The sequence below is a fragment of the Hipposideros armiger genome, unplaced genomic scaffold (genome assembly GCF_001890085.2).
Source record: "Hipposideros armiger isolate ML-2016 unplaced genomic scaffold, ASM189008v1 scaffold_1618, whole genome shotgun sequence".
NCBI classification, from domain to species: domain Eukaryota; kingdom Metazoa; phylum Chordata; class Mammalia; order Chiroptera; family Hipposideridae; genus Hipposideros; species Hipposideros armiger.
In genome coordinates this window covers 53,665-81,636 of record NW_017732968.1, presented here as the reverse complement: position 1 = coordinate 81,636, position 27,972 = coordinate 53,665, and the positions used below count along the sequence as shown (strand labels likewise).

Sequence of the window (27,972 nt, the reverse complement as noted above, 5' to 3'; positions counted from 1 at the left end):
GTGAGTCACACTGTTCACTGGTTTATTGAGATTCAGGGAGATCCTTCCCCAAAAGGCATCACAGTGTGAAAGGGACACCACCTCCCACCGCACAGGTCCCTCTCTCCATCTCAACACTCAGGGGTGCCTTCCTTTGGTCAGGATTCTCACCCACTATCTACTGGGAGCAGCACTGAAACCTGCCCATTAACTCTCTGTTAATTGCCCCATAAAAACACAAAACCAAAGGGAGCAATCTTGGGAGGTAGTGTAGAAAAGGAAAGTGTATGTAGTGAGGTTGCTGAGGAGTCAGTGAGTGAGAAGCTCTGAGCGAGGTACCAACTAGATTATTAAGTAGTGACATAAAACTGTATGAACGAATAAGAGAGAAAAGGGTCTGGTTCCAAGAGTACTGGAGACCCAGGTAACCCCAGGACTCACAGAGGGACATGTATTTACAAGAGATGGGATGGGTTCACATGTTCTTCCTATCTGGGGGTAGGGATTCCCTGCTTCCTCTCAACCCACCCCCTTTCCTCTTCTCCCTTTCCCACCCCTTACTGGTCTGTCCTCCCTTACACAACCCTCACTTGTAAAGCAAATGGACTCGGCTCCCATCACAGCTAAGCCTGTCAGGGGGCTCCGGGGGCCCCCTGGGTAGGCCCCCAGAGAGGTCTGGGGGTGTCGGAGGGTGGCGCCGTGAGCGGAGCTGCTGCCGAGACTGAAGCTGATGGCGCAATTCAGAGACCCGCTCTTCCTTCTGGAGGAAGAAAAACAATTGGGAGAGTGGGAGAAGGGGAAGTCATGAAGGGGTACGGAGGAGGGGAGGGGAGGAAAGACAGAGAAGAATGAGGGGGGGATACAGGGTTAGATGGACAAAAGAAATTTAAATGAGGAATCAGGAAAAGAATAAGAAAAGCCAAAAGAGAACAATGCAGGCACCAGTTGAAGAAAAAGATCAGGGAAATAAAGAAGGGAGAGAAAATGGGGACGCGGGGAAAGGTCAGTGCACACAGCTTCCAATAATCATACACAGATTCATGTCAACCCAGTTTGCATATCCCCCACTCTGGCACTGCACCAGCCCCTCACTACAGCCTGGGGCACAGTGTGCACCACAGGCACCTGCCCAGATCCCCTTTACTGGAGGGGATGCTCAACACCCAGCTGATGGGGGTGTTGGCTGCCAATGCTCACAGCTGCCCCCGCAACATGCCCCCCCCACAACCCATGGCCACTCCTTCGCCTCCAGTGGAGTGGGTCAAGTCCACAGTGCAGTTCACGCTCCAGAGCCCCCTCCACCTGATGTGGCCAACACTAGATTTTACCTGAGATGGAATCCTTGCTCAACCCCTCCCCCTCCCTTATCTTCCTCCACTTACTCCCTGGTAGGCTTTCTCCTGAGACCCTCCCTCAGCAGATCACATGCACCTGGACCCTACTTCAGACTCTGCTTCAGAAAACCCAGCCTGATACATGGGCCTCCTGGAGCCCGCCAGCACCCTTGTGTCAGCACATACCTCAGCAATGATCTTCTCCAGCTCGCGGTTCTCCTTCTCCAACAGCCGGGACTTCTCCTCCTCGTTGTTGTTGGTCGATGACCCTGTCTTCATGGTGTCCTGAGCCTCCGACTGCCATTCCCCTCGGGTAATCAGTCTGCGCATCTGGGGATGAATGTTTGGGGCATGGGACAGCCACGCAGGGACTGTGTCCGCCATCAGCTGATGGTGGGTTGGAATTGGAAGGAAGGGAAGTAAGAGGGACGGGCTTGGCCTAAAACAAGCTAAGAAATGAGAGGAAGGGGCAGGGCAGGGGGACAGAGTCCTGGGAGGAAGCGATGGAGGGCCGTGGGCCCTCTCCAAGGGTGGGAGCACACCCAGAACCTCACCTTGGGCACGAAGAGCACGACCAGGGTGATGTAGGAGGAGAAAACTATGGCGAGTGAGGCAAAGGCGAAAGCGGCATCCTGCTGGCTTGACAGGATCATGGTGACGGGGGCGGTGATGAGGCACAGGACCTGGGCACAGCATGGTCAGGGAGTCTCAGACCTGCAGGCTCAGACCAGACCCAGGCTTCTCCCCCAGAACAGAGTCTGGGAGATCAGGCTCCTGGTGAACTTTCCATTTAAAAAGGATCCAACACTCAGGATCACCCTCAGCTCTAGCTTGAGAAGAATCCCAAAAGAGAATCACTTCATTGGGAGGTTGTGTGGAGATTAATAAAACAGTGTCTATGTGTGTTTTATAAAGTACTTTACAAATCCGAGGCATTAAAAAACTCTTTAAGCGCCAGTCGAGTGGCTCAGTTGGTTAAGAGCGGGAGCTCTGAGCAACAGCGTAGCCGGTTGGATTCCCACATGGGCCAGTGAGCTGCGTCCAAGCTGAGCTGCCGCTGAGCTGCCAACAGGTGGCAGGATGGTTTAGTGGTTAGACTGTGTGCTCTTAGCAACAAGGTTTCAAGTTTGACTCCTGCATGGGTTGGTGGGCTACGCCCACCTGCGACTAAGACTGAACACGGCACCTTGAGCTGAGGGGCCGCGAGCTGCTGATGGGCAGCCGGATAGTGACTGGACTTGGAGCTGAGCTAGCTGCGCCCTCCACAACTAAGATTAAAAGACAACAACTTGGCTGTTCCCCTTCCCCAATTCCCCAATAAAATCTTTAAAAAAAAAAAAGCCTTTTAAGACTTCCATCCAACTGATCCGAGTCTAGTGCCTGATTTTCCCCAGACCTCCCTATTGAGGTTGCTGCAGTCAGCCCTGGGGTCAATGCCAAGTATCCAGGGAGCTTACCGCCACATTGTAGATGGCCATGCCCACAGCCCGGTGGTCATTGATCTTCTCGGTGGACACGCTCTTGGTCTCATAAGCAAGAAAGATACCCAGCAGCAGCAGCAGCCCCTTGTAACCATAGAAAACCCCTACAACAGCAGGAAGGGGTCACCCGGGTAACAGTCTCCATGCTCCCATTCATTCCCAACCTCTCTATGCCCCTTACCTACTTAGTTGCTTTCTTATAACTCCACAATGAAAAGGTAGCATCCTCTCCAATCGAGCCACCCTGATCTAGCATACCCCTTCCTGTCCACTCCCCCCAGTGTCCGCCCTCCTTGCCCACACCTCACTGCTTCCTCGTGGGAATACGGGTCATGTCACACTGGAAAATGACGGTCGTGAGCAGCTGTCAGGCAAGGGCCTGAGTCACACAACAGTGTCTCACCGCCTTACCCTCGAGGTGGGAAGCCAGCTTTGCAAACTGAGGGTAGGTCAGCCATTTATGGCCATAGATCAGAGTGATGCTAAAAAGGCCAGAGGGGGCTGAAACCCATGCCCTTACAGCCCCGGTCTTACTCTAGGTAGCTGTCTAGACACAGGTGGTGGCAGGTCTGAAGATGAAGCTGAGGCCATCCCCACTGGGTCCCTGTACTCAACACAAGTTCTGCCTTATCCCTTTCTTTAGACCCTAAGCTCCTCACGGCCAAAGACCAGCTCTCCCAGACCCTCAGAAAAGATTAGTCCAATGATAAAGAGGAGGACAATCACACTTGTTAACGTAAGACTTCTGCCTCTTTTTCTAAAGACTTTTCTCTCTCCAAACCTACTGTCCTTGCCCCACCCCCACTTTTGCTCCACCATCCCACTCCTTTCCCCCACGTCCCACACACCAAGCCACGTATTCATCTTCTTGGAGCTGCAGTGTTCCAGCTGGGGCAGAATAGACACATCAATATCTTCCTTTGGTTCTTCCTTGGCAAAAGTCTAAGGGAGAAACAGGGCCATAGAAAAGATGGTTGCCAGCCTCCCCTGCCCTTCCCACCTTAGCTCGGTCCCTGACTCCCAGCTCTGTCCCTCTTTCCTATGAGAGCCCCAGTACTGAGGTCAAATCCCACTCTAGGCCTGAAAGCATTTGCCTGAACACCTTGGAAATGTTTATTCTCCCTCTTTCCGTGATGCCTAGAAAGTCTACACATCCTTCTCAGACCCCCACCACTTCCATTCTTCAGATGAATCCAGAGGCCTCGGATGGGGCTCCTTCTGGGAAGGAGGAAAAGCTCTGACGTGCAGAAGGCAGGAAGGCAGTCTCCCGCAGAGTGGCTTTCTCCTCAAGACCACATGCAGCCCTGAAGGCCCGGACCGCCACTGAGCCCATCCGGCCTCCTGAGCTCAACGTCTCCTCTCAGGTGATACCTCAATGGTCCGGTGCAGGGGGTCCACAATCTGCCAGACGGCAAAAGTGAGGACGTCCATGCCCACCAGCAGGCCCACCGTGGCGTATAGCTTCCAGGGCTCCAAGGTCTAGGTGAACATGGAACATGGGCATGTCAGGGGAAGTCCACTAAGCCTGACGGCCAAGGCACCAGGGGCTGAGGATGGGAAGAGCTCACCTTCCTCCACTCCTTCTTTTCCTCCTTCTTTGTGAAGACCGTGTGGACCCACCAGATCTTGGTGAACATGGAGCCATAGCCCAGACTAAAGCCCAGACCCAGGAGCCAGAGGCGGGCCTAGGAAAGGAGACAGGGCATGGGAAGAACAGGGTGGGGCAGGTGGCGGGACTGTGACAAGGATGGGATGGAAGGAAACAGATGACCACGCAGGCAGGATGCAGCCAGCAGTGGATGGGGTGCAGTGGAGAACAGGCAGGGAAGGGTCTCCCTACCTTCAACAAATTCCTCCCATCCACCTTCTACTTTGCCACCAGGTAATCTGGCTAAAACCTCCTGGCCACCCCTAATGCCTACAGGTTGCTGCCTGGACACCTCCAGATATGGCATGACACCCTTCACAACATGGCCCCACCTACCCTCCAGGCTCATCTCCCAGGCCTCACCTACCCCACGCTCCAGCCCTGCTGAACTGTTCACTCTCCTCGTATCTGCTCTCTTTTGTGTCTTTGCTAGGCACATGCTGTTCCGTCTGCCCCTGAAGTAACCATCCTTTATTTCTCCAGCCAACTAAATCCCATGCATCCTTCAATATACAAACACCACCTCTTTTCTGAGGTCTGTCCAATTACTCTGCAAGCTGCTTTCTTGTCTTCGCTGCCACAGCCCTTTGAGCAAACCCCCATTCTGATACAGCTCATGCTGCAGTGCCAGCGAACGGTCTGCCCTCCCGCTGCATTCTGGTCTCACTGGAAGCACACAGCTCCTGATGACCTGGAGTGTATGTGTGTGCAAACACCATGTGCATGCATGCATGATGAAGACAGGCACAGGGCAGAGGCAAGGGAAGGGTGGTAGGGAAAGAGAGGATGCTTCCTGCCAACACAACACAAAACCACACAAATATCACTGCTGAAACCAGCCTTTTCCCCATGGCCCCAGAACTTTCCATGTACCAAGAGTCCTGCAGGGCCTCCTCCCTGTAACAGCGGTCACCTCCCTGCAGCTCTCCCAGATGTCAGTTCAGATTTCTACCCCCATCCCTCCAACTCCAACTAAGACTCCCACAAGAAACCTAGTTATTGTTCTCAGCCCCCACACCAAAGACAAGCCACCATTGTTCAAGGGTCCTTTGTGCAGTACCCCCTTTCTTGGTCTTCAATACTCCCTCCCCTTCTCTGCATGGCATGTCATGGCAGCCTTGGAACCAACAAGCGAACCACAGAATGAAAACTCTGGAGGCACAGAAAGAAGGGACAGAGCCAGAGAGAGACCTGGGGGCATGATGCTAGGAGAAGGAATAAGGACAAGAGTCGGGGAAGGACAAGGAAAGGCAGTGAACTGTACATCACAGGTGCTCCTGAGATGGGTGGGAGAGCCACAGTTTGCGAGCCATCTGCCCACCCTTTCTCACCTGGCAGACGAAAGGGAACTGGCTTCTCCCGATGTGGTAACCATCCAGCCCGAGGGGGAAGACAGCAGCCAACGCCAGCGAGCAGCCCACAGCAGTGAGATTATTCAGGTTGGGCTGTGAGTTCTGGATATAACTAAGGCAGAGGCGGGGAGGGCAGGAGAGGGAGAAGAGCAGCATTACCCTCTTCTCCAGGGAGGCTCAGCTCTCCAAATGCCATGCAATGACCGGACCCAACCTCAGGGCCACAGGACAAAGGAAGACAGGCTTGGAGCAGGCAGTCTTGAGAGACAAAGCTGACTCAGTCAGGGGGCTGGAGATGGAGCTGCAGGGGGCTGCCCCCAGCACACACTGTGTTTAGAGCCCTGCACCACGTTGCCTGGTCCCTATTAGCTGCTTTGGAGCAGGGATGGGAGTTATATCCGGTTTCCCCCTTTCCATTCTCAGTGATCACAGGGAAAGCAGTAAGTCAGAGTGTAAACCTCGATGATACATGGCCTCAGAGTTACACAGGTTTGATTCTCACTCCCTTCAGTGGTCATTATCTTGGAGAGGCAGACAGAACAAGAAAAATGTCAGAAGATACACTTACCGGACATGGGAGTTGTAGATGTTAAAGGACAGACAGACAACAGCTAGGACAATGCCCAGGCTGGAGAGAACTGACACGGAGATAAAGAGTTTCTGTGACAGGAAGCGGAACGTCTTGATGACCAGGGTCTGGTCAGCAGGGGGGGACCCTCCTAAGGCACAAGGGATGGGGGAGGAGAAGGGGAAAGAAAAAGGAAGGAGGACAAAGGAATGAAGGTGGGACAGGAGGAAGGGTGAAGAGCAAAGCTGGTGCTGATGGACACTCAAGTCTTTGGCTGTGAGGACATGAGCCCCTATCTCCCTGAGTCATGGCTGTTGCAGATGGAGGGCTCTTAGGGGAACAATCAAAACTGTCATCAGAAAATGGAGCTAATGTCCTGTCTAGAGGCTGAGAAAGGCTGAGCTGCATCACCAAAGCTGTAATCTTTTTTTGTTATTGTTTGTTCTGTTTTTCTGTCTGTCTTGAAGGAAAGGAAAATGGGAAAGGAAAGAAGGGGATAGCTGAGAAATTTATGAGATTTCTTATTTATAACTCAAATCAAAAACTGCAAAAAAGTTTTATGATTCTAAAATCATATTTGATGATTGTATGATTTTACAATCATAAAGCCTAAAAAGCCTCAAACTATCTAGTCTGGCCTCCTAACTTTAAGAAAAAAACACATGTGATTTTTAACCCTGGCAGGGTGATATTCCCAAAGGTGTTTTGTAATTATCATTAAGGGGAAGCTCAAATTTGTCAGAGTTCACAGGGTAAAAAACAGCTAATTTCAATATGTTAAGCTTGGAAAAAAAAAATTAAAAACTGTAATTTAGGCCATGCAGCATTTATAGCAGTACAGAACACTGTCCTAAATTCAAATTATAAAAAAAGTCAAAACTCCAGCAGTGCTGGAAATTACTGGATTTCTGCTAGGAGGGCAGAGAGCAGGAATCTCCAATGGCTGTACCTCCCCTCCGTCCTTAAGCCGAGCCTTTATTTCATCAGGAGGTCCTTCCTTTTGCCCACCTTTAGTATCTTTCCCATTTATTATTTAACCCACCAAGCACACAAAGAATATTCTTGACTTTCCCTCTTTAAAAAGCACATTTTAGCAGAAGAGAATTATATGAGGCTTTCTATCCTCTCCTGTAGTTTAAGCAACCATTTTCCTGACAGTGATAAAGAGGCAACTCTAGCTTCCTCTTCCAGTAAGTGGCCTGAGGTGACCACTGAAAACAGTTCACTATTCGCTTGACCCAGAGAACCCCACAAAATCATGCAAATCAAGAGGTTCAAATCTTTGTGTTCAATTTAAGCACTCTTGTGAAACTGCCCAGGCCATCAAGGGTATGCATATCTGAAAAGCCACCAAGTATCTAAAGGATGTCACGTTACAGAAGCAGTGTGTGCCATTCTGTCATCACAACACAATGGTGGAGTTGGTAGGTGTGTCCAGGCCCAACAGTGGGGCTGGACACAGGGTCGGTGGCCCAAAATGAGTGCAGAATTTTTGCTGCACATTAAAATGCTTAAAAATGAAAAGTAATGCTGGACTTAAGGGTTTAGATGTAGACTGTCTGGTCACTGAGCACAGCCAGGTCAACAAAGCTCCCAAGATGCAGCGTGGAACTTACAGAGCTCGTGGGCGAGTTAACCCATATGTGAGCTCTCCCTGCCACACTGAGAAAGAGAAGATTGTGCCTAAACCCGAAGAGGCTGCACAGAAGGAAAAGATCTCCCAGAAGAAACAAAAACTTATGGCCCGGGAGTCAATTCAGCATCAAATAAATGCTAATAAAAGTAAAAAGTGGCAATTCTAAGCCTGAAATAGCTGGTTCAGATATATTTCAAAAGGCAGCCAAACACCTGCAAAACCTAAATGGAGTTTCCATTTCCTGTCCCTGCCCACACCCTGCCTCTGATCCCCAGTAGCCCCAGCAATGTACTTTTTTTTTTTTTTTAAGATTTTTTTATTGGGGAATTGGGGGAAGGTGAACAGACAAGTTGCTGTCTTTTTGTTCTTCAGTCTAGTTGTGGGGGACGTTGCTTCACTGGCCCAAGTTGACACCATCATTGCACTCTTCCCGGGTGAGGCAGATCAGTCGCTGGCTTCCGGACAGCCGCTCATGGCGGCTGCTGGCCGCTCAAGCTGGCTGCCGGCTACACACAGTAGCCCATGGCAACCCACTGCCACAGGGGCTGCAGCCTATGCCGTCGCCAGTGATTCATGGCAGCCCAGCTCTAGGTTGAGCTGTTGTTCAGCATCTTAGCTGTAGAGGGCAGTGTCACTGGCCCTCATATGTGGGATCTGAACTGGGGCCCTCTGGTGTCTCAAGCCAGCTCTTAACCAATGCGCCACTCAGATCGCAATGTACTATTTTTAATAGTGCATTGATACCCACTGCCTAGTCCCTCTCCAAATACACCAGTCTCCCCTACCTACATCTGGGGTGTTTTATTCCTTTCTTTAACCCTAGCCCCTGGTCCATCTCCCTGCCGCATTTCAACCTAATGGCACCTACCATCCCACCCTCATTCAAATGCATGACCCTTTTCTATGATTATTCGGAAGGGTTGAAGGAAAATATAAACAGGATCCACTTACCAATCCACTTATCCGTTTTGGACCAAGAAAGGTCATCCTTGGTGCTGTCATAGTAGCCAATCTTCTTGTAGCTGCCACCTGGGCAGATGACAATAGGAGAGACCACGGGTAGGTGAAGAGCTGATCCTAGGCATTCTCAACTTCCTACTTTGCTAAAGTAGCTTTCCATGGTTGTACCTGATTTTCCCTTCACCTGAACCCCTGAAAGATACTTGGAAGACCAGAGGAGTCGTTTGAGTAAGCAATCTGATTTAAAAGCGATGTGAGGTGGACCCCAGAAATCAAGATTATCTTATATGTGTAAAGCTCTTCAGTGAGGAAGGCTCCAAGGTGTCTGCCACTCATTCCACAGCCTAACACCTCCCTTAGCAAGACGTCTCTCACTTTGATTCTAGCTTCGAAAGCTTTAAACATTTCTGTTTATTCTCACTCTTACGATATTATCAGAGAATCTATTTTCCCAGTGGCTTTCATTTTAATTTTATAAATTTCTCTTTTGTTGGTTGGCTTGGGTTCTAACTCTTTAACTGAGTTGCACTTGCCTCTTAAAGAGCCACAAAGGGAAACTGAGTCACTCCTAAGATTTCTATTCTAGAACTGTCCCCGTTACCATAACTTTTCCATCAAAAGCCAACTCATACCCCTTTCACCATGGCTGAAGTCCATTCCCTCTTGTCCTGGATACAAAGAAGATCTGAGAGGATGTGGGAAGTGGGAGAAGGAAACAAAGAAACTTTTCACAGGAAGCCAAGAAATGGCTCTCTTGGCCATGCCTTAAGAGGCTGAGAGCAGAGTGGAGTTGAAAAATTAACTCATAGAAGTTCTGCAAATACATGAGTAAGTGTGCTAAGTTACAAGAAAATACAACCTGGAAAAGCCAAACTATACATACTACAGAAAAATTAGGAATGCTTGTTTACATAGCAAGAAAATGTAACGGATTTGCTTTAAAAATAGCAGGATTCCTAGAAACAGCTTTCCTGGAATCCATGTGAAGCAAGTGACAGGTCATTAACCCCTCAACCCAAGCCACTGAAGGGAAATTTCTAAAATTAAAATGGAAGCCACTGGGGAAAGGGAGTGGCTGTTTTCAAAGTGCATGCCACTTTTCAAGAACACAACCACTGTAACTCAAAGATCTCCACCCACACAGGAGCTTTTTCTGTTATTATTATTTAAAAGTTTGATAGACACCAGTTAAAAGGGCAGGTGGTGGGGAGGCAGCAAGGCCATCTTGTGGTGTCTCTTGGTGGTCTTCTCCCAGGCGCGTCTGAGCCCCGCCCCAGCCCGACTCCACATCCCCTGGGCCCCTGCTCACCCTGTAGCTGCTCAATCAGTGTCCACGCCATCCGTGAGCCGCTGGCATCAAACACCACATGGCCCTGAGGGAGGGGAGCACATGAGGGAAGGCAAAGGGGAGAAAAGCAAGAGTGAAAGAGAACATCAGGGACTCTTTGAATCCGTGTTTTTGATCTTAATTGAGCTTCTGAATGAATTCTATTTATGGCATTTGCCTGCATGTAGGACATACCCCAGATGCCCATACCCTAGATTTTAGAAACATTATTCTTTTAAGCAGCTTCACCCATGAGATTTGAGTGAGAAAAATTTCCAGATAGAACACCAGGAGACCTGGCTTCTGGCTGTGTGACCTCAGCAAGTCACCAAATCCCTCTGGATGAGAATTTTCCCATTTTAAAAGGGATTAGGAGATGATCTTTCAGACTGTTTCCTCTTTGAAAATCCTATGATTCTTATCTGACTTACAAATATCTAAAGTGAAAAGAAATGAGGGGAGGGGTTGAATGAAGTGGAACAGACCATTTTTCCCTTCTAGTTGCTTGTGGGCTTTTTTGGTTTAGGGGTCCCTACTTCCTTGGTCTGAGACTGATTATTGCAGGGAGGTAACTGAGAGAGACAGAGAATGTATGTTTCCAGGGGAAGGAGGGTCTCTCTCTCGATGGGAGGACAGGGGAGTGTGAAGGTTGCCAGGACTCACCGAGACACCCTCAAAAGATGAGGAGTTCATTGCCCGGTAGATTTGGTCAGTAATGGTCTGGTTGTTGTAGTTGAAGTCTTCCAGGCGCACACCCGAATGGCCGCCCCCTCCGGATGTCTTGTTCAGGGCCAATGCCAAGGCCCAGATGGCATCGTAGGCCAGTGGTGCCTCCTGGAAGCCACCTGTCTCCTCAGGGTGTCTTTTCAGTCGCTTGGTCAGTTTTTCCACAAATTCCTGGGATGTCTGGGGAGGGAAGAACAGAAAGAAAGGGCTGGAGTGTGGGAAGTAATGGGGTGGGTGTGGCATCTGATTCTGGCTCTGACACTTCGAGTTGAATAGATGGTTTATGTTCGTGCTGTCAGATTAAGCATGTGCACATTAAAAACCTTTATACCCACATGTCTGGCTCAGATCAGAAGCGACTACAGCAGGGATTAGCTGGGTCCAGTGGCTTAGCTTGTATAGATGCTAGCTCAGAACTACAAACAGAAAAATTTAATGAATAGACACTTTTGCAAAAAACAGAAAGAAGAGATAGAGAAAAACCCAGGAGACATGGATACTCCAAGGAAGACCTGCAATGTTGTTCTCTCATCCTTCAGACTTTCCCAGTAGAGTTGACTCAGGACCAAATAGCTCCTTCAACTCTGAAAGACCCTAGAAAAGGTGACACCACAGCCTTCCTCACTCTGCTTGTCAAGCAGGAGGATTTTCTTAAGTCAGCTAAATTCTTACCATCCTCATGTGCTTTCAATTCACTGTCTCTTAGATGGCTTTCAGAAGGCTGAGTGCTGCAGAAATAACCCTCACAGTTTTAAAGTCTATTATTCAATCCCTACTCACACACCTCCCAACGCTCAATCTTCTTTTTCCAAGAAAGCTAAATAGAATGACAGCTCTTTTAACACTGTCATGAAATGGGTCAAGAGACTTGAACTTCTATAGCTGACAGTAACCTTGCTTAACTAAATCACCATAGGCAAATTGTTTAAGTTTTTGGAAATGTCTTCCATATAAAGGAAAAAAAATCACATCTGCCCTTCCTTACCTCCCAGAAACCACACATGGAAGGACTCAGTGGCCACCTCTTGGCAAGGCACATGTGATACACAGGGGCACTACACAACTGTCTAGATTTGGAATGTATGTACATACGCACACCCTAATGAAGGAATGAATAGATGAATGAATTATAAATAAAAATCTTCATTCCTCATGTCTTGTCCACTTTTCTTTCTATTCACCTTTCTGGAGACAGTAGGAGAAGAAAATGCGAAGGGACAGGCAGTGTGGTGCCAATGAAAACAGGCTGCGCTTTGAAGACATGCGGGCCTGGGCTCTGCTCTCATTGAGGACAGGACCAGGTTCCACTCCTCTCTTCATTCTCAGCATCCAGCACGATGCCCAGCCCATAATAGACGTCCATTGGATTAGGCAGTGAAAATAAAACCCACAGAACATGTAACTTTAGGAGTGAGCCCTCTTGCAAACTGTAGACTTTAGGTGATAACGATATGTCAGTGTGGGTTCATCCATTGTAACCACTCTGCTGGGGACTGTTAATAATGGGGAAAATCTATGCCTGTGGAGGGGCAGGGGGCAGACAGAAAATCTGTGCACCTTCCTCTCAATTTTGCTGTGAACTTAAGCTGCTTTAGAAAAAAACAGTCTTTAAAAAAAAAAAATGTCCCCTGGATGGATAAGTAGATGGATGGATTCTATTTCTAACTAATTATTTACCTGCTATGTAATCTCAAACACATTATTAACCCTCAGTAGCTGGTTATTCAGCTTTAAAATGGAAATACTTCCTTGAAGAGTTATTACAAAGATGAAATAACACATGTAAAATGCTGGGCATAAAGTAAATTACATTTTCGCTTTGTGAATTTCCCTCTCAACTTCATCTTTGTCACTGATACTCAGGTCTATAATCTAGCTCAGTATTTCAAGTCCTATATCTCCAACTGTCTCTAATGCATTTTCAACTATATGATCTCAAATTATAAAGATCTAAAACTAAGTTTGATTTTTCCTCACGCCCCAATATATCCCAGTACCTGAGATTGAATCCTTAGAATCACCACCTTAGACCTTTAGGCTATTACAAATCACCAAGTTCTCTTAATTCTTTTGTTAAAATATTTCATTAACATCACACCTCCATACACAGAATGATAAAATAATAATAATAACGATAATAATAATAATAATAATAATAATAGCTAACATTTATGTTGTCCGTACAATGTGCCAGGCACTTTTCTAAGGTACATATATCAACTTATTTAATCCTTAAATAATCAAATGAGGTTTAAAGCCATTTTAGAGATAAGGAAACTGAGGCACAGAAAAGTTTAGCTTGCCAGAAGTTGTACTGCTAGTGCAAGGCAGAGCTGACATTCACACTCAGGTGGCCTGGCACCAGTCTCTACTCACCCCAAGGACCCTGCACTGCCCTGGAAGCTGTATTTCTCTCCAAGAGCACCTGTTGGGCTGAGGCTTTTGAAGAAGTCCTTCAGCCTTTAAACTCCATCCAATGTGCAGTTCAAAGTAAATTCTACATCAGAAAATCACCCAGACGGAAAGGGGTTCATCTGCACTGCACGGTGCCATTTCCTGCCTGGGTCCTCATGCAGTCTGTGGGCTCCAGGTCACCACCAATAACACACTTGGGTGGCACTGCTGACCAGTGGGTGGCACTGCTGACCCCACCCTACCCCATAACTAAAGTTACCAAAAATATCTTTCCCCCTTGGGTCAGTAAAGATATGGTTGTACAATAAATTTTCAAGTGGAAATGTTACTAGGTACTTAAGGAAAACAACAACCAAAATTCCATAACCCACAGAAATTAGTGAAGTCACCAAGTGCAAATTTATGATCCCAACTTTTTAACAGCCCTGTCTGTTTCCACATGTGAGAATGGATGCTTGACAGTGATGTAAAATGTGTATCTTGAGGTAGGTTTTAATCCTTTATTGTATGCAGGTCTGGTGCATACTCACAATTTCATCCCACATCCCACCTGCCCGTCTAGCCCAGAGCTGTAATATTCTCCAGAACCACTAACCCACTCCCCACATGTGGCTCCTAAAGACTCTTTCTGTAAAGCAGTTTCCTCAATCTGCACACTGACATTTGGAGCAGGATAATTCTGTGTTATGGGGGACTGTCTGGTACATTGTAGGATGTTTAGAGGCATTCCAGGCTTACCCAGCAGCTGTGATGACCAAAATCGTCCCTAGGTATTGCAACCTCTGGTTGAAAACCACAGCTCTAACCAATAGTCCTCAATATGTGGTCTCCAAGCCAGCAGCACGAACATCCTCAGGGAACTTATTAGAAATGTAAATTCCCAGGCCTACCCCAGACTCACTGAGTCAGAACTTCCAAGGAAAGAGGCCACTGACCTGTGTATTAACGTTCAGGTGCTTCTGATAGAACCTAAAGTTTCAGAACTACTGATCTCAACATAAAGCCATCCTTACAGAGTAAAGGCAACTCTGCTTTCTTTTTCCTAAATTGCCATGGCTCTGGGCCCCGAGGACCAACCCTTGCTTCAGATCCACTTCTCCTGGTCCTGTTTAATTCACCTGTAATCTCTTCCCTAAGTGGTTGTGAAGGCTGCATCTACTCTCTGGAAAAGTTGGCTCCTTCCCCTGGCATTTTAGATTGCTGAGCAGGCCTTGTGTCACCAGAAGCTGCATGGCCTCAAAGGCAGGCACCATCTTTCTCTAGAGACCAAGAGGCAGAAAGAGACCTCCAACTGTTCTGCTCCAAAGCCCAGATGTCCCTTTATACCCTTCACTAACTCCCTGCTTCTTGTCAGTTCCCTGCTAGCAAGCAGAAGCCACAACTGCAAGGTCCTGAGCTCAGAGCACCAGCAGTCCTTTCCAACTTCGATTACCAGCTCCTCCACTTCCCAGGTTCTCAGGGATGATTCACCTGTCAGGTGCCCTACAGGGAAGTGACCTTCCAGAATTTTCCCACTGTATGTTTCAACCATGATACCTTAAACATGGAGCCCTTTAGAATGTCCCAGGACAGTGGTCAGATCAGAGTCCATGTGGCAACTGAGCCTTCTATCACAATCCACTCCCAGAACAAACTTCCTGAATCTTCTTTCTCTCTTGCTCAAAAATTGCCATCAGCTATCAGCTAAACAGTGTTAGCAAATAAAAGTACAAACTTCTTAGTCAGACTTTGTGGTTTCCCATGGAAGGTGATGGGGCAGAATGATTTGGAGTTAGATTTAGTGGGACTCAATTCCAGCTTGACCACTCAGCAGTTACATGACCTGGGACAAGTCACTTAACCTCTCTGAGTGCCAATTTCCTGGTCTATAAATGGAAATGAGAAATCTGTCAGAGCATTACTGTGAGGATCATTGAAATTATGTATCCAAGCTGCTGGATTACTACACAAAAGCAATTATTACTACAACTTTGTTTTAATGAGATATTTGGAGGGTTTATAACCATGAACTCACCCCTAGCATGTTTTCAAAGCAGGTATCCCAGCCCTGGGTCACCCTTGGTATAATGAGCAAATGCATAGGTAGCCTCATCCAGCTCACCCCAACATTCTTGTGTTCCTTGAGATGCAGGGCTGAGCAAGAAAGGGGCCTCTTCTCACTCACACCCTCCTCACTGTGCCCCTCACCTACAGGCCTGCCTCTCAGCCTTCTCAAATCACAGAACATGTCTTCTAGCTCCAGGTCTGTCCCTAACCAGCTATCTGGGGCTAACTGATTTCAAAAGTTCCCTTTACATCTAAAATTCTAAAAAGGGATCATTTAAAAAGCATCAGGAGCAAAGTTAAGTGAGTATCGACCAGGGGTGAATATCAAACAATTCTAAAGAGCTCTGAAGTCACCAAGAAAATAAAATGTATTTCTGCACAGGAACAGCACTCCTGTAAAGGTGTGGTTGCGTATACAGCAATCTATATTATCACTAACGCCTCTTCCTCCTTTAACTTCTTGCCAACCGCTCCTCATTTCCATGGTAACAGCCCTTCCACTCATCGGGGACTACTGAACAAACCACTCCCATTTCCTTTCTCTTTCCTACCCAAGGAAGTCAGAGCAGAGGTGAACTCCACAGGAACGTGATGCAAACAATTTCAGGGTGGGCAGAGACCCCTACCTCACCCCACCTCCAAACCTCACACCTGCTCCACTCCTCTTGGAGGCTCCCTCAGTTCTCCCCACCTGCCCAGGTGCCAGCTTCCAAGGCCCCACACTCTCACCATATTGGAAATGCTGCGGGTGTTGGCAGGGTTCAGCATGACAATCTCAGTGGTGATGTGACCCTCCACCGCCTCGGTCATCTCATCCACCGTGCAGTTGATGGACGGGTCATAGATCTTGAACCAATTGTCAGCATACCACCCGATAAGGAACCAGACATACTTCTTCCCAAAGAGCCGTTCCTTGTATACCTGAAAGCAAAAAAGGGGGAGGGCTGGGTCTTTGTTTCATTGTTTGGTTTGTTTTTTTGGTCTTATCTCACTTGACACTATTCAGCCTCTTGGGTATCAGAGAAGAGCAGAGAACTGAAAAGAGAAATCTACAAGTCTTATGGGGGTGGGGGTGTTAGGAAAGCCTCCAATATTCCTTCAAAGATCCTACCCAACCTCTGTTTTTGAGTGGCCTTTTCCATCCAGTAAGGAAAGATGGGATTCACAGGCTCCTCCAGAAACACAAAGCAGCAAGAAAATGAGATCTGGAGAAAGTGCCATGTGTGTGAGAGGCCAAGAGATGGAGTCAGAGCCAACAGACAGGGACATCGTGTTAATCATCACCTCAGATCATTCACTATCAGCCTGAGCAGAAATGTGGAGAGGAGATCCTATGAGATCCCAAGGCAAAAAGCCTGCCCAGTCCCCCTCCCCCTTCAGATTTCAAATCCACCTCACAAAAGACTTTCCGGGCTTCAGTTTCATAGAAGAGTCCCACAATGATCCGGGCGTCTTGGCGCTACAAAACAGAGAGAAAAACAGAGCTCCTGAGGGACGCTTGGGACTGCGAGGGCTCAGCCAAGCGCATTCACAGCTTTGCATTCCTGTCCCGGAGAGCTCAGTGCCGGGTTCTGTTTGATAGGTAGTGCATAAATGTCACCTGGAAGACGGAGCTGAACTTCCGCAGGAGATGGTGCTGTCTTACGGAATCAAACTTATGTGACTGTGACGGAGGTGTTAGCTAACACTAGGGCAGCAATCATATTGCAATATAGATGTGTATCAATCAACAAGTTGTACACCTTAAGCTTACACAATGTTCTATGTCCATTATTTCTCAATTTAGAAACAAAAAAACAAAACTAGAAAGAAACCAACATTCCCCCACTGGGCTCTCCTCTCCAACCCACCACTGCTCCCCTGACCCGGTTCCTCTACAGGCTGAGCCCACCACCCCAGCCATCCAACCTTAAGGTTTTTGACGGGCACAGCTGGATCTGAGAAGAAACTCTGGCGGAAAGTAATCTCGATTCCAGCCTCCTTCACTCGTTCCTCTAAATCGTCCAGAGTCTTGAGTGGGAATGAGAAATAGAAAAAACATGGGGTGCACAGTGTGGTAAAAATCAGAGATGTTAGCTGGGGATTGCATACTCAACAAAGGAACAGTGGTTCTGAACGCTTCTTCAACACCTTCTGTTCTTGGGGTGGGGAGTGTCCAAAAAAAAAGCATCTGAAGTCTTAGCATGTGGCTTCTAAGTGGGAAGAGGCATGGTGAGCCCTTCCTGAGGATCTGTGTCCACAGCAGTCACCCCATTCACCCCCTCTTACCAGTGATAGCAAAATTGGGGAGAAAGGAAACAGGAACTCAGAAAAGACAAGGCAGAGTCTGGTAGAGAAAGGATGATGTCAACCTTAAAAGGCAAATGGGCAGACAGACAAAAGGACCAGAGAAGAATGTCCTGAATCACTGAGAGAACGTGGGGGGAGGATTAAAGGGCCACTGAGTGGATTGAGGATCCAAAGAATAGAATTAGAGAGGAAGCCGACTGTCTTCTTTGGGTAGAAGCGACTGTCTTCTTTGGGTAGAAGCGTATGTTTCCTCTAACTGCACAATCTCCCTCTCCCCCTTCCACCTTTCCCTGTTTGCCGGCATCTCTCTCTAAGTCAACTACCTGACCCTTGTACATATACTCGTCTATCTGCCTCTGTCTCCTCTCTTTCTCTCCCTCTCCCCTTCTTTCCCTCTCTACCTCTGTCTCTATCTCTGTCTCTGTCTCTCTCTCCATCTCCATCTCCATCTCCATCTTCCTCTTCCTCTTCCTTTCCCTCCCTGTCTGCGCCCTCTCCCATTCCTACATCCCCACTGCTTCTGTTCCCACTCACACATCCACCCCCCCCCAACTTTAAAGGCCTTGGAAATTTCCAATTTCCTTTGGGTTCCTTCGGCTATTTCCTTCCCACCGTTGCCCCACTTCTGGGGTGAACTTATTTAACCAGACTTGGTTATTTTCGGGTTAATCGCCTGGGGAAACAAAGAATAAAAGGGGTTAAAAAAAAAGTCCTAAAACCAAAAAGCTGGAGAGGATCCTGAAAATTCAACTTGTTCCCTCCTCTGATTACAGAAGAACATGTACTTAACCCGCTCGGAACGTGCTCTCTTTTGCTAAAGAATCAGTCTCCCCATGCCCTCCCCACCATGACGTCCCATCACCTCCCTGTGCACTGGAGTTTCAGGGCATGCCCCCTCTACCCCGTCCCTCCTCACCGAAGTGAAGACTTCGGTGGTCTGCTGGATGGTGGCGATCTTCTTCCAGCCCCACTTTTCGAAGAGTTTCACACGGGTAGGATTGTGGAGTGTGGCCGATGGATGAGTGCGGAAGAAGGTTGGAAAGCGCTGCCGGTTTGAGAGGGCTGGTGAGCTGGAGCCATAGGAAAGCTGGGAGGCAGGGACAGTATCACAGGGCGGGGTTATCCATGGATTCCATTGAGCTGCTGAGTTCCTCCAGCCCTTCCCTGCCTCTGGGCATCTCTCCCCACTCTCTCCAAGTATCCCTACTCAGCCCTGGGAGAAGAGGTTCCCCAAGGCCCACACGCCCCTCCCAATCAGGACTCTGTCACTGATCTCATTCATTCCTTGCGATGATGACAAGGTTGGAAGGTCGGCCGCAGCACTGTCAGGCCACTGCTGCCAGGAGGCTGATCAGTTCAGGCCTGCAAATAACTCGGTCTCGGACGCAGTCCTCTTAAATATACCCTCTCTTTAGCACAGCCCAAAGGAAACGGCCCACCTCTGTCTCCAGGCCCCGCTTACCACAATGAGGTTCCACATCCTGGCGGCCTCAGCCACAAGCGTGGACACGGAGCTGCAGCCAGGCATAAGGATGATCTTGATAGGGTCATTGTAGAGCAGCTCGTACAGGTACTTGGTGGCCTGGCCCGGGTCACACTAAGGGGGTGTGGGGTGAGGACAAGCTCTCCCAGCATTCCTCCCTTCCCTGCAACTCCTACTTTTATTTTCCCCAGAAACCACTTACTTCTCCCAACCACCCATCCCTCTGCCGAAACCCTTTTGTCATTGTTAACATGTTGTTCTCCTTCCAGACACCTCTTCCCAGTTTCCCTTCACTCTTAAACACCCTTCTCTCTTTCACCTGCTGCCTTATCCATGCTCCCCCCACATAGCCCTCCATCAGCCCTGATGCATATGCCACCTGCCCTCTATCACTCCTGCCCCTCACCCCGTGTTTCTATGCTCCAAACACCTGTGAGTGGAAGGGTCTGTAGGAATGTGAATAAACTCTTCCCAAGTCCTGAGGCAGCCTCCTCAGAGCCATATTATGAAAATTCCTCCCTCACCTCTGCAAACTCCCTTTCCCCACCTTCCATTTTTTTCCTCCCTCTTCTCTTTGCAGGGCTAGTGATAAATAAACAAGAGAGAACAGGAACAAGTCCACCAGGGGTCCAGCTCAGCATCCATCCCCTCCTGCTGGGCCCTGACAATTGACAGGTCCATTAGAAAAAGAGACACTCAGGAGTAGAAGAGGGGGAAGAAACAAGGATGGGGAAAGAACTGGGGAGAATAAATAGAATGACTCTCAAGGAACTAGATCCTTTTATGAGTGACTGAAGGAGATGACTGAAGGAGAGGCATGGTGATGGGTAAAGTAAACAATGCAGAAAGGTAGAGAGAAAAGGAATGATGGGAAGAGGGGAGGAGGTGGGGGAGAGCCAGCCACTGCCTATTTCCCTCCTGCTGGAATATGACATTTCAGAAACTGCTGGAGCCCCAAAGGAAGTGAAGAAGAAATGGAAGCCAGTGGGGAGCGAGGGCAGAGGGGACACAGACAGGAGGCACAGGGGACTGCGATGGGGGTGGAATGGGGAAGTTCCAATGAAATAAAGAAGGCCCCCTAGAGCCTGCTCGCTTTCCACGGAGGCCTGACATTTGGGGCACTGTGGGAAGTTGGAGAAGGGGGAGTCCGGGCAGGCTGACAGCCTGCAGAACCAACACTCCCCCAGAACTCCATGCCCACCCACCTCCACTGCTAAGGGCAGTGCTCAGTGTCTGCTCAAGGCTGTTTTTTGAAAGTTCTTCATCTGTCCCACTTGGGCATCTTTGTGTATCATTACCATTCTCAGGTCCCACCTTCCTGCGCTGTCCCAGCATTTGTTACTCCAGATTCTGCCCCCAGCTTCTCCCAAGGCCCCTCAGTGCCCCTCCCTTTCTTGTCTAAAAAAAAGGTTGATATGAATGAGGACATATAAGAACATAGGCGATATATACAAATGGCAATGGGTGCCACCCAATGTCTCTTCTTTTGTGTCCTCATCCCTTCCGTACCTTTTCTCACATCCCTTTCCCCCTTCCACGCCCAATGCATTACTACAGATTCCCTCCACCACCTGATTCTCACCCCTCCCCAGTACTCTTCCTGTTCTCTTCCCTCTCCTCTGCTCTTACAAAGGGTCCACATTTGCAGGCAGGAAACATATTCCAGTTTCTCTGCCTTTCCAGCTCCTCCATCTCCCTCCTCTCAGGTCTCCCATCTGTTCCCAACACCTCCAGGGATTCACTTGTCATGGTGGATGAGCCTGAGCTCACACACAGGGCTCCCTTAGCTCCCTGTGGTCCCCTGTCATAAAGCCTGCACCCATCCCTCCCTGTCTCACCCCCACTCACACCCACCATGGCCAATTATCTCTTGCTCTCCTAAGCTTGACCCTTCCATCAGATCTGATCCTCTATTTCTCGGTCGGTCCCCTCCTACCCTAATACCTAATTCTTTCCTGTGCCATGTTGCTCTTCCCATTCACATCCTGGGGTTAGCTACATAGGCACCCACCAGGGCAGGGTTTTTATTGGGAAAAACACGGATCCTTGGGACTCATCCCTAACCCAGGAGTTAGAACTGAATGTTTAGCAAACTCCTCTGGTGATTCTCTTGTACACTCAGAATCACTGTCAGGAGCGATTTGAAGTTCCCTCTCCAAGCCCCCAACCATCTTTGTGCTCTCTTCTCCTCAAGCTCCCTGCCTTCAACCCAACTTCTGCCCCCTTCTCCCTCACACACCTATTTCTAGGTGTAGATTACTGTTCTAAAGAATGACTATAAATCCTCAGTCCACCCCAAGTGTAAATCACCAAATCCTCACCCATGTACGCTATTTCACTGTTCCCCAATCCCTTGTCACAGGGCCACATGTCAGAGAAGATAAATTTGAGGCCCCAGATTTCCTTCCTTTCCTGTGCCACATCCTCCCCCATACTCCCAATTATTCATGTAGGGGCTAGGGGAGGGAAAGGAATCTTATAGGGTTATCTCCTACTACCCCTAAACCCAAATTTTCTCACCCCCCCCTTTCCTTATTCCCCCCAACCCTACATCCCTTCCCATATCTCAGAGGCTACATACTGTCAAGAAGATAAACTCCAGACCCAAGTTCCACAGGACGCCCCAGGCTCTCACTGTGCCTCCTTTTCCTTGCCCCCTCCCACATCGCCATTCCAGCTCCTTCCTGTTCTTTCTGCTCCCTGTATCCTGGCTCCTTTCCACCCCCGTGCTGTTGTAGGGGCTCCCATGTGGGCCTCTAATCCAGTTCACTTTCCCAGTGTCTGCAAGTCTCCTGACCATTAGCCTTCTCCAACCACAATATGCTACACAGTCCCACAGCCCAGGAACCTCCCCAGGACTAGGGAAGGAGGGATGAGTAGTCAGGTAAGAACACAGCTACCTTGCTGCTTCTTGTGATAAATAAACTAGAGCGCTCAAGAACCTCAAAATGTTAGTCATTGGGTGCCTATTCCTTCTAGCTCCAACCGGATCAAGCTTTACCTTGTTACCATGGTAAAAGTAAACCCCTGATCCAGCTCCCCACCTCTGACATTTCCTCCATCCCCCAACCCAACCCAACCCAGGGTTAGTTTACTCCCCAGAGGGTCACCATCAGCTTGTACCCTAAATCCACCTCCAGTTTCCCCAACCCCAGGCATTTCCACGGGTCTCTAAGGAGCAGAAGGGTCTGCCTCGCAACGTGATTAACCATCTTGAACCCCTTAGACCCTCATCTTGAACCTCCAGCCGATTCTCCCCAAGCTCCTGCACTCCCAGCCCTTCTCCTGCTAATCACACATGGGAGGGGTCTGCTTCAGAATCCCAGAAGTCATTCAGGCTGATGGCGTAGAGCTGGCCCCTGCTCCCCAAGCCCCCACCTCCCACCCGCTCCCAGGGCCGGGGCTACCTTGCTGTCGTGGTGAATGAGCTTGAGCTCATAGTCCGGCAGGATGTCCCTGCGGCTATTCACGTCCTCCAGCGCCATCTCCACCGCGGGCTGGCAGGCCTGGCCCCCTGGCCAGCCCCCGCTCATGGGAAACAGCGCCCCGATGTACACTGCGCGCCGTTCTGAGGAGGGGTGCGGGGGTACCCGCGGGTGAGGCCGCGGGAGATGGGGGGAGTGGGAGGCCCACACCACCGAAGTCACCCCCGCCGCCATCACCACCAGCAGTGGCAGTGGCCACCCCGCCCGAGGAGAGGGGGCCCCCAGACCCATGGCGGGGGGAGGGGGCGGGAGGTAGCTGCTTGGGGTGGAAGAGCTCAGGAGGGACACTTGTCCTGGGGAGGGCTGCTGAGGGGGTGTCGAGGGGGCGCCTCCATCCCTGGTTTTGTGGGGTGGAGGGGACTAGGGCCTCGGGGAAGCAGGGAAGATTGGCTTCCTACGGCCCCCACGGCTCTAGCTCCCACCACCGCCACCGCCGCTGCCAACGCCACCGCCAGCCACCGCGGACTCTCCTCGCGGACTGACCGAGAGACCGAGGGGTGGAGGAGGGGGATGGAGGCAAGCGCCGCGGTGGGAACGACAGCCAGAGGGAAGAGGAGGAGAAGAGGGAGAACGCGACCCCCAAACAGAAAGGAGCGTTCAAGGAAGGCAGGGGTCCCACCTAAGGGGACATTAGGGGGAGGAGAAAAAGAGGAAGGGGCGTGCCAGGAGAGCGGAGTGGGCGGAGCGAGCCGCCGGAGCCTGAAGCCCTGAGGTACGGAGGATGAAGAAGGGAAAGACAGGAGTGGAACGCAAGAGGAAAGGGGCTGGCGCCTGACCGTATTAATGAGGGTGTGAATAGCTGGGGTTAAGGAATGAGGGCTGTGAGGGAAAGGGCGATGGGAAGGGTTTTGGAAAGAGATGGCGGGGTGGGGAAGGTGGGGGGTGCAATGGGGAGTGATGGAGATAGAGGTAGGGAACAAGGGGCTGAGTAGACCGAAGCCTGAGAAAGGGTGATGGGAGAAGGAACTGAGATAAAAGAGAAGGAAAGGGATATGGGGAAGGAAAGGATACGGGGAGGCGCTGAAGCAGAGAGGTGAGGCTGGGCTGATGGAATCCTCAGGTGAAATCCCAAGGAGGGGGCAGGCAGGAAAATGTTCCAGAGAGGGTCGGAAGGAACCCCACAGGGAAAGACAAGGCGGAAGCTCGCGGGTCTCCCAGCCCCCTGCCGCCCCCTGCTGGGGCGCAGCCATTTGGGAGAAGCAGAGTCTGGGAGAAGGCGGAGCCGAGGGAAGTGCGGCCAAGCAGGGAGATGGGAGGGACAGCGGCCTCGCAGAAAACCGGGACTGGAGTCAGGAAACAGGTAGGGAAAGAAGGGGTCGGCCGCCAACTGGGGTGGGTGGGGCGAGGTGGGAGAAAGATCCCGACCCCATAGCCTAGGGGCAGAATCCCTGGGGATGGAGGGTGAAGAGTGACAGGTCTGGGTATTGCAGTGCACGCGATAAGGGTTTCACCTCTCACCTGAGTGTGGCGTTCGATTCACTGGCAGCAGGAAAGACGGGGATCAGAGAAGAGTTACCACGGGCGCCCAGCTCCCCTGGCCTCATCCCCAGCACCCTCCCACACCTGTCCATGCCGAAGACTGGGGAGGGCAGAAGCTGCGTTTCTGAGGGGAGGGTGCCTGGGGATAGGAGGAAGGTGGGGCTGTGGGTCAGGACTTGGTTTTCTTTTATTTTTCATAGGAGAACAGAATTTGAGACAGGAGTGCCTACAGCTAAGACATGGGTAAATCCTGGTTTTGTGGAGCCTGGATATTACAAATTTTTTGGGGGGGAGGCCTCTCTTTAGGAAAAAAAATTACAAATTACAAATACAATTGGTTTCAACCTATCGCTGTTAAAATATCTTAACTTGTGCAATTTTTACAAAAACCTATGACCACGTGACCACATTAATAGAGCTCTCTACATTATTAGAGCACAGGAGAGGCCTGTGTAAATGAGGAATCCGAAGCTTAAATTTTATCAGCTTCATAGTTAATCCACCCCTGGATGGGACTCCCAATTTGCAGAATGCAATGATAAGCTACAAGCAGAATAATTAAGAGAAAAGCCAGGTCCAAGGATCTTGAAAGAGTCTACAAGGGTAAGAAGAGTTAAGGTATGCCTGCATCCCAGGACAGGAGGCTGCAGAGGGAAAATCTGGATGCCCAGGAAAGAGGGAAATTTGCAGAACTAGATGGCTGTACAGGTGGTGGACACAAACCCGGTTCCCTTGGGAAGTGATGGTGGTTGTCTGGAAGGTATGGACAAAGAGTGCTCCCCATCCCTGGGTTGCCCTTAATGCTCTGACAGTGCTGCCCCTAGTTTTAAGCCTTTTCAGTTTTTATCCTGATAATTTTCTACCCCAGATAGCCTTTCTAATCTTGTCAACTTTTCTAACTATCTGACATGACTTATTTCTGAGTCTGTACAATAATTCAGTTATAATGAATGGAGAGGAATCAATTCTAGAAGAGGGTTATGCATAGAAAGTTCTAAGTTTAGAGAAAGGCACTGAGGCTAGAGAAAACTGGAGTATTTAAACCATAAGAAGGGTGATGGAGGGTGAGATTCAAAAAGGAAAAGAGAAAATGTGAGCCTCAAAAATTGGGAGCAAGAAGATATAAAAAGAGAAAGGTGAAGGAAGGATGCCCCAACCCAACAGAAGTAAAGTGGAAACTGGGGACTGCAGGAGGACATCTGAGGCAGGTGGATGGAGGAAAGAGTTGGGCTTTCACCTTGCCTCCCAGAGCCCCCCCCCATTTTCTGTAGCACCCAGCCTTTTCCCACCATCCATTCTCAGCCCACTCCCATCCTCTCATCAGCTGCATGCAGGCAGCTGTTCCCCTCACCCTGGCAGTGGGGCTTGGGGGTACTCCACTGCCCCTGACTACAGATGCTCCGGGAGCCGCCCACCAGATGGAAGTCGGGGTCACATCGGAAATCCACCCGGGCTCCGTCCAGAGCTGGGAGGTCCCCACCCGTCAGGAACACCTTTCCATTTTCCAGGATCAAATAAGACTTGGAGCAGATTCGGACTGTGGAGAGATAAGAAAATAGAGAGGTGGTTTGGAGAAGGCTCCTTTTTTCCCTTAGAAAGCAGAAGGCTCAGCTTGGGGTTTGTGCCCTCAAGCATCCTACATTGCAGGAAATCGGTGTAAAAAAGGTTGGCCTCTCTAGCTTCCAGTCCTCCCTTAGCCTTGGAAACTTCCATACATCCCCAAGGGAAAAAAGGAAAAAGCACTGCCATGTAGGAACCCAAGATGGAGCTATACGCACATAAAATGCCATCTCCTCAGTGGGCGGTTCTCTAGCTTTGAGATGTGTGGATGTATGTGACTTTAGATGCACAATCAGACATGCCTTTCTTATTCTAGTTGGCTTGTATTAATGTTAAACTGGGCTCTGTTTCTTGGGTATATGGTCTCTGCATTGGAGACAGAGGTATTGGGAAATGTGATGAAAACATTTTACAATGTTTTTGCATAATTGCCACTAATAATCCTCAAAGAGAATAAGTGACAGGATGAATAATCAGGTTATTTTATCAATGGTCGGTGGCCTAACGAAGAAGGATGAAATGAAATGTGCAGGCTAACTTTATTGCCTCCAACTGTGCACGGCAAAGTCCCTCTTACACAGCAGTGATTCAATAAATGTATTTGTGAATTTAGTTACACTGGACTTAAAAATGCTGACTTGCAAACAGTAATGCTAAGTTTGAAGCAGGAAGAGGAATGGTCCTGAGGAAGGGAGGGGCTTCGGGAGGTACTCACCACAGCGGCTGGGTGTGTCCATATCTGTCCAGGAGCCATTTGCCAGGCACTTGCGGACCTTGGGCCCCACCACCTCGCGCTCCCCGCGGCACACATACTCAATCTCATAGTCCACAGGCAGGAAGTTGATAGCCTTCACCTGGTCCCGAGTCAGGCCCCTGTACCTGATGCCCCCTTCCCAGGGCGGGTGTATGATCTGGCAACCTGAGGGGTGAGTCAGGAAGGAGTAAAGAGAGGAATGGTGGGAAAAAAGGAAAAGGCCGAGTCAGCAGCGGAGGGGGGGGGGGCAGGAGAGCCTAGGGCGTGGTCAATGGGCAGGTGGAGAACAGAGGCGGGGTGGGATGGGGCGCTAGAGGGTGGGAGCGGTGACGGGTGCAGAACTCCGCTAAGGACAGAGTAATGAGCCAGGGTTAAGGCTAATGAGAGAGCCCCAAGTCGGGAGGGAAGGGTGCTTCTGGAGGTAAGGAGAAAAGTAATTAAGGAATCATGAAGGGGCGCGATGCGAGTGAGCTAGGTAAAAACGCTAAAGGAGGATATTTGAGTTGAATTTGGATGAGATGAGACAGAAGTCATGTAAGGCCACCTGGACAGAAACGCAGGACCAAGGGAAGGGCAGAACTGGGGTAGTAATGTGGGGGCCAGGAAAGGGGTGGAATTGAGGCAATAACGCCAGGTCACAGAAAGGTGGCCTAGTGTATTAATGTGGGGCTGAGAAAAAGGGGTACTGGGTAATAATGTGGGGTGACAGGGAGTCAGCAGTAGTAAAGTGGGTTAGATGAGACTGGGTTGCCAGGCCAGGATGCTTTGTAGGGCTGACGGGATAGTAATGAGGACCAGGAAAGGAGTGGGGTGGAAGGGTGCCCGAGGTCGCCGGAGAAGAATGCACCTTCTGAAGTGGCGTTGGGGGTCTGCGCCCCGCCCGCGCCCGGGGGGCGGAGGAAGAGCGGCACCAGCAGCAGCAGCAGTAGCATCTGAGTGAGAGGAGGCCGTGAGGACCGGACAGAGCCCAGCTGGCACGGCCCGGACCCGGGAGGCGACTCGGCCTCCCTCCCGTGGCCTCCTAGGCTCGGACCCTGCTCAGCCTGAGAACGAGAGCTCCCAGAGACCGAGGCGGGGGCGGAGCCCGGCGCGGGGTGGGGGGAGAGGAGGAGAGAGAGCCTGTCCCCACCCTCCTCCTGCCTCCCGCGGCCCCCCCACCCTCCCGGGACTCCACCTCTCACCACCTCCTCTGCCCCGGCCCCCGCGGCTATCCGGAGCCCGGCTTACCCACGCTCTGGAATCCTTCCCCGCCGTCCCTCCTCCCCTCGAGCCCCCGAGCCCGCAGCGCAGCCCTCCCCCGCGCGTCCCTCTCCAGCCCCGCTCCCCCCTTCCCTGGCTCTTACCTCGGCGCGCCGGCCCATCTCCCCGGGTCTCCCCGGCCTCAAGGCCCCAGGCCCGGCCGCTCCTCCCGCTCCCCACTCCCTTCTCCGCCACCTTTCCCCTCCTCCCC

General features: G+C 50.2%; 1 protein-coding gene across 1 annotated transcript; it reads right to left on the bottom strand.

The window, feature by feature from the left end:
* GABBR1 (gamma-aminobutyric acid type B receptor subunit 1) lies at positions 1-27,972 on the bottom strand. The gene is made up of 23 exons (XM_019634389.1): positions 27,866-27,972; positions 27,370-27,454; positions 26,484-26,687; positions 25,560-25,745; positions 24,188-24,208; positions 22,652-22,812; positions 19,224-19,358; positions 18,678-18,848; positions 17,381-17,482; positions 16,866-16,931; positions 16,202-16,393; positions 10,949-11,191; positions 10,268-10,331; positions 8,950-9,027; positions 6,363-6,513; positions 5,774-5,906; positions 4,363-4,479; positions 4,166-4,273; positions 3,643-3,736; positions 2,771-2,898; positions 1,868-1,996; positions 1,500-1,643; positions 1-739 (listed from the first exon to the last, which is right to left on the bottom strand). Exons 1-23 carry the CDS (start codon positions 27,881-27,883, stop codon positions 566-568), a joined length of 2,904 nt encoding a protein of 967 aa, XP_019489934.1. The 5' UTR covers positions 27,884-27,972; the 3' UTR covers positions 1-565.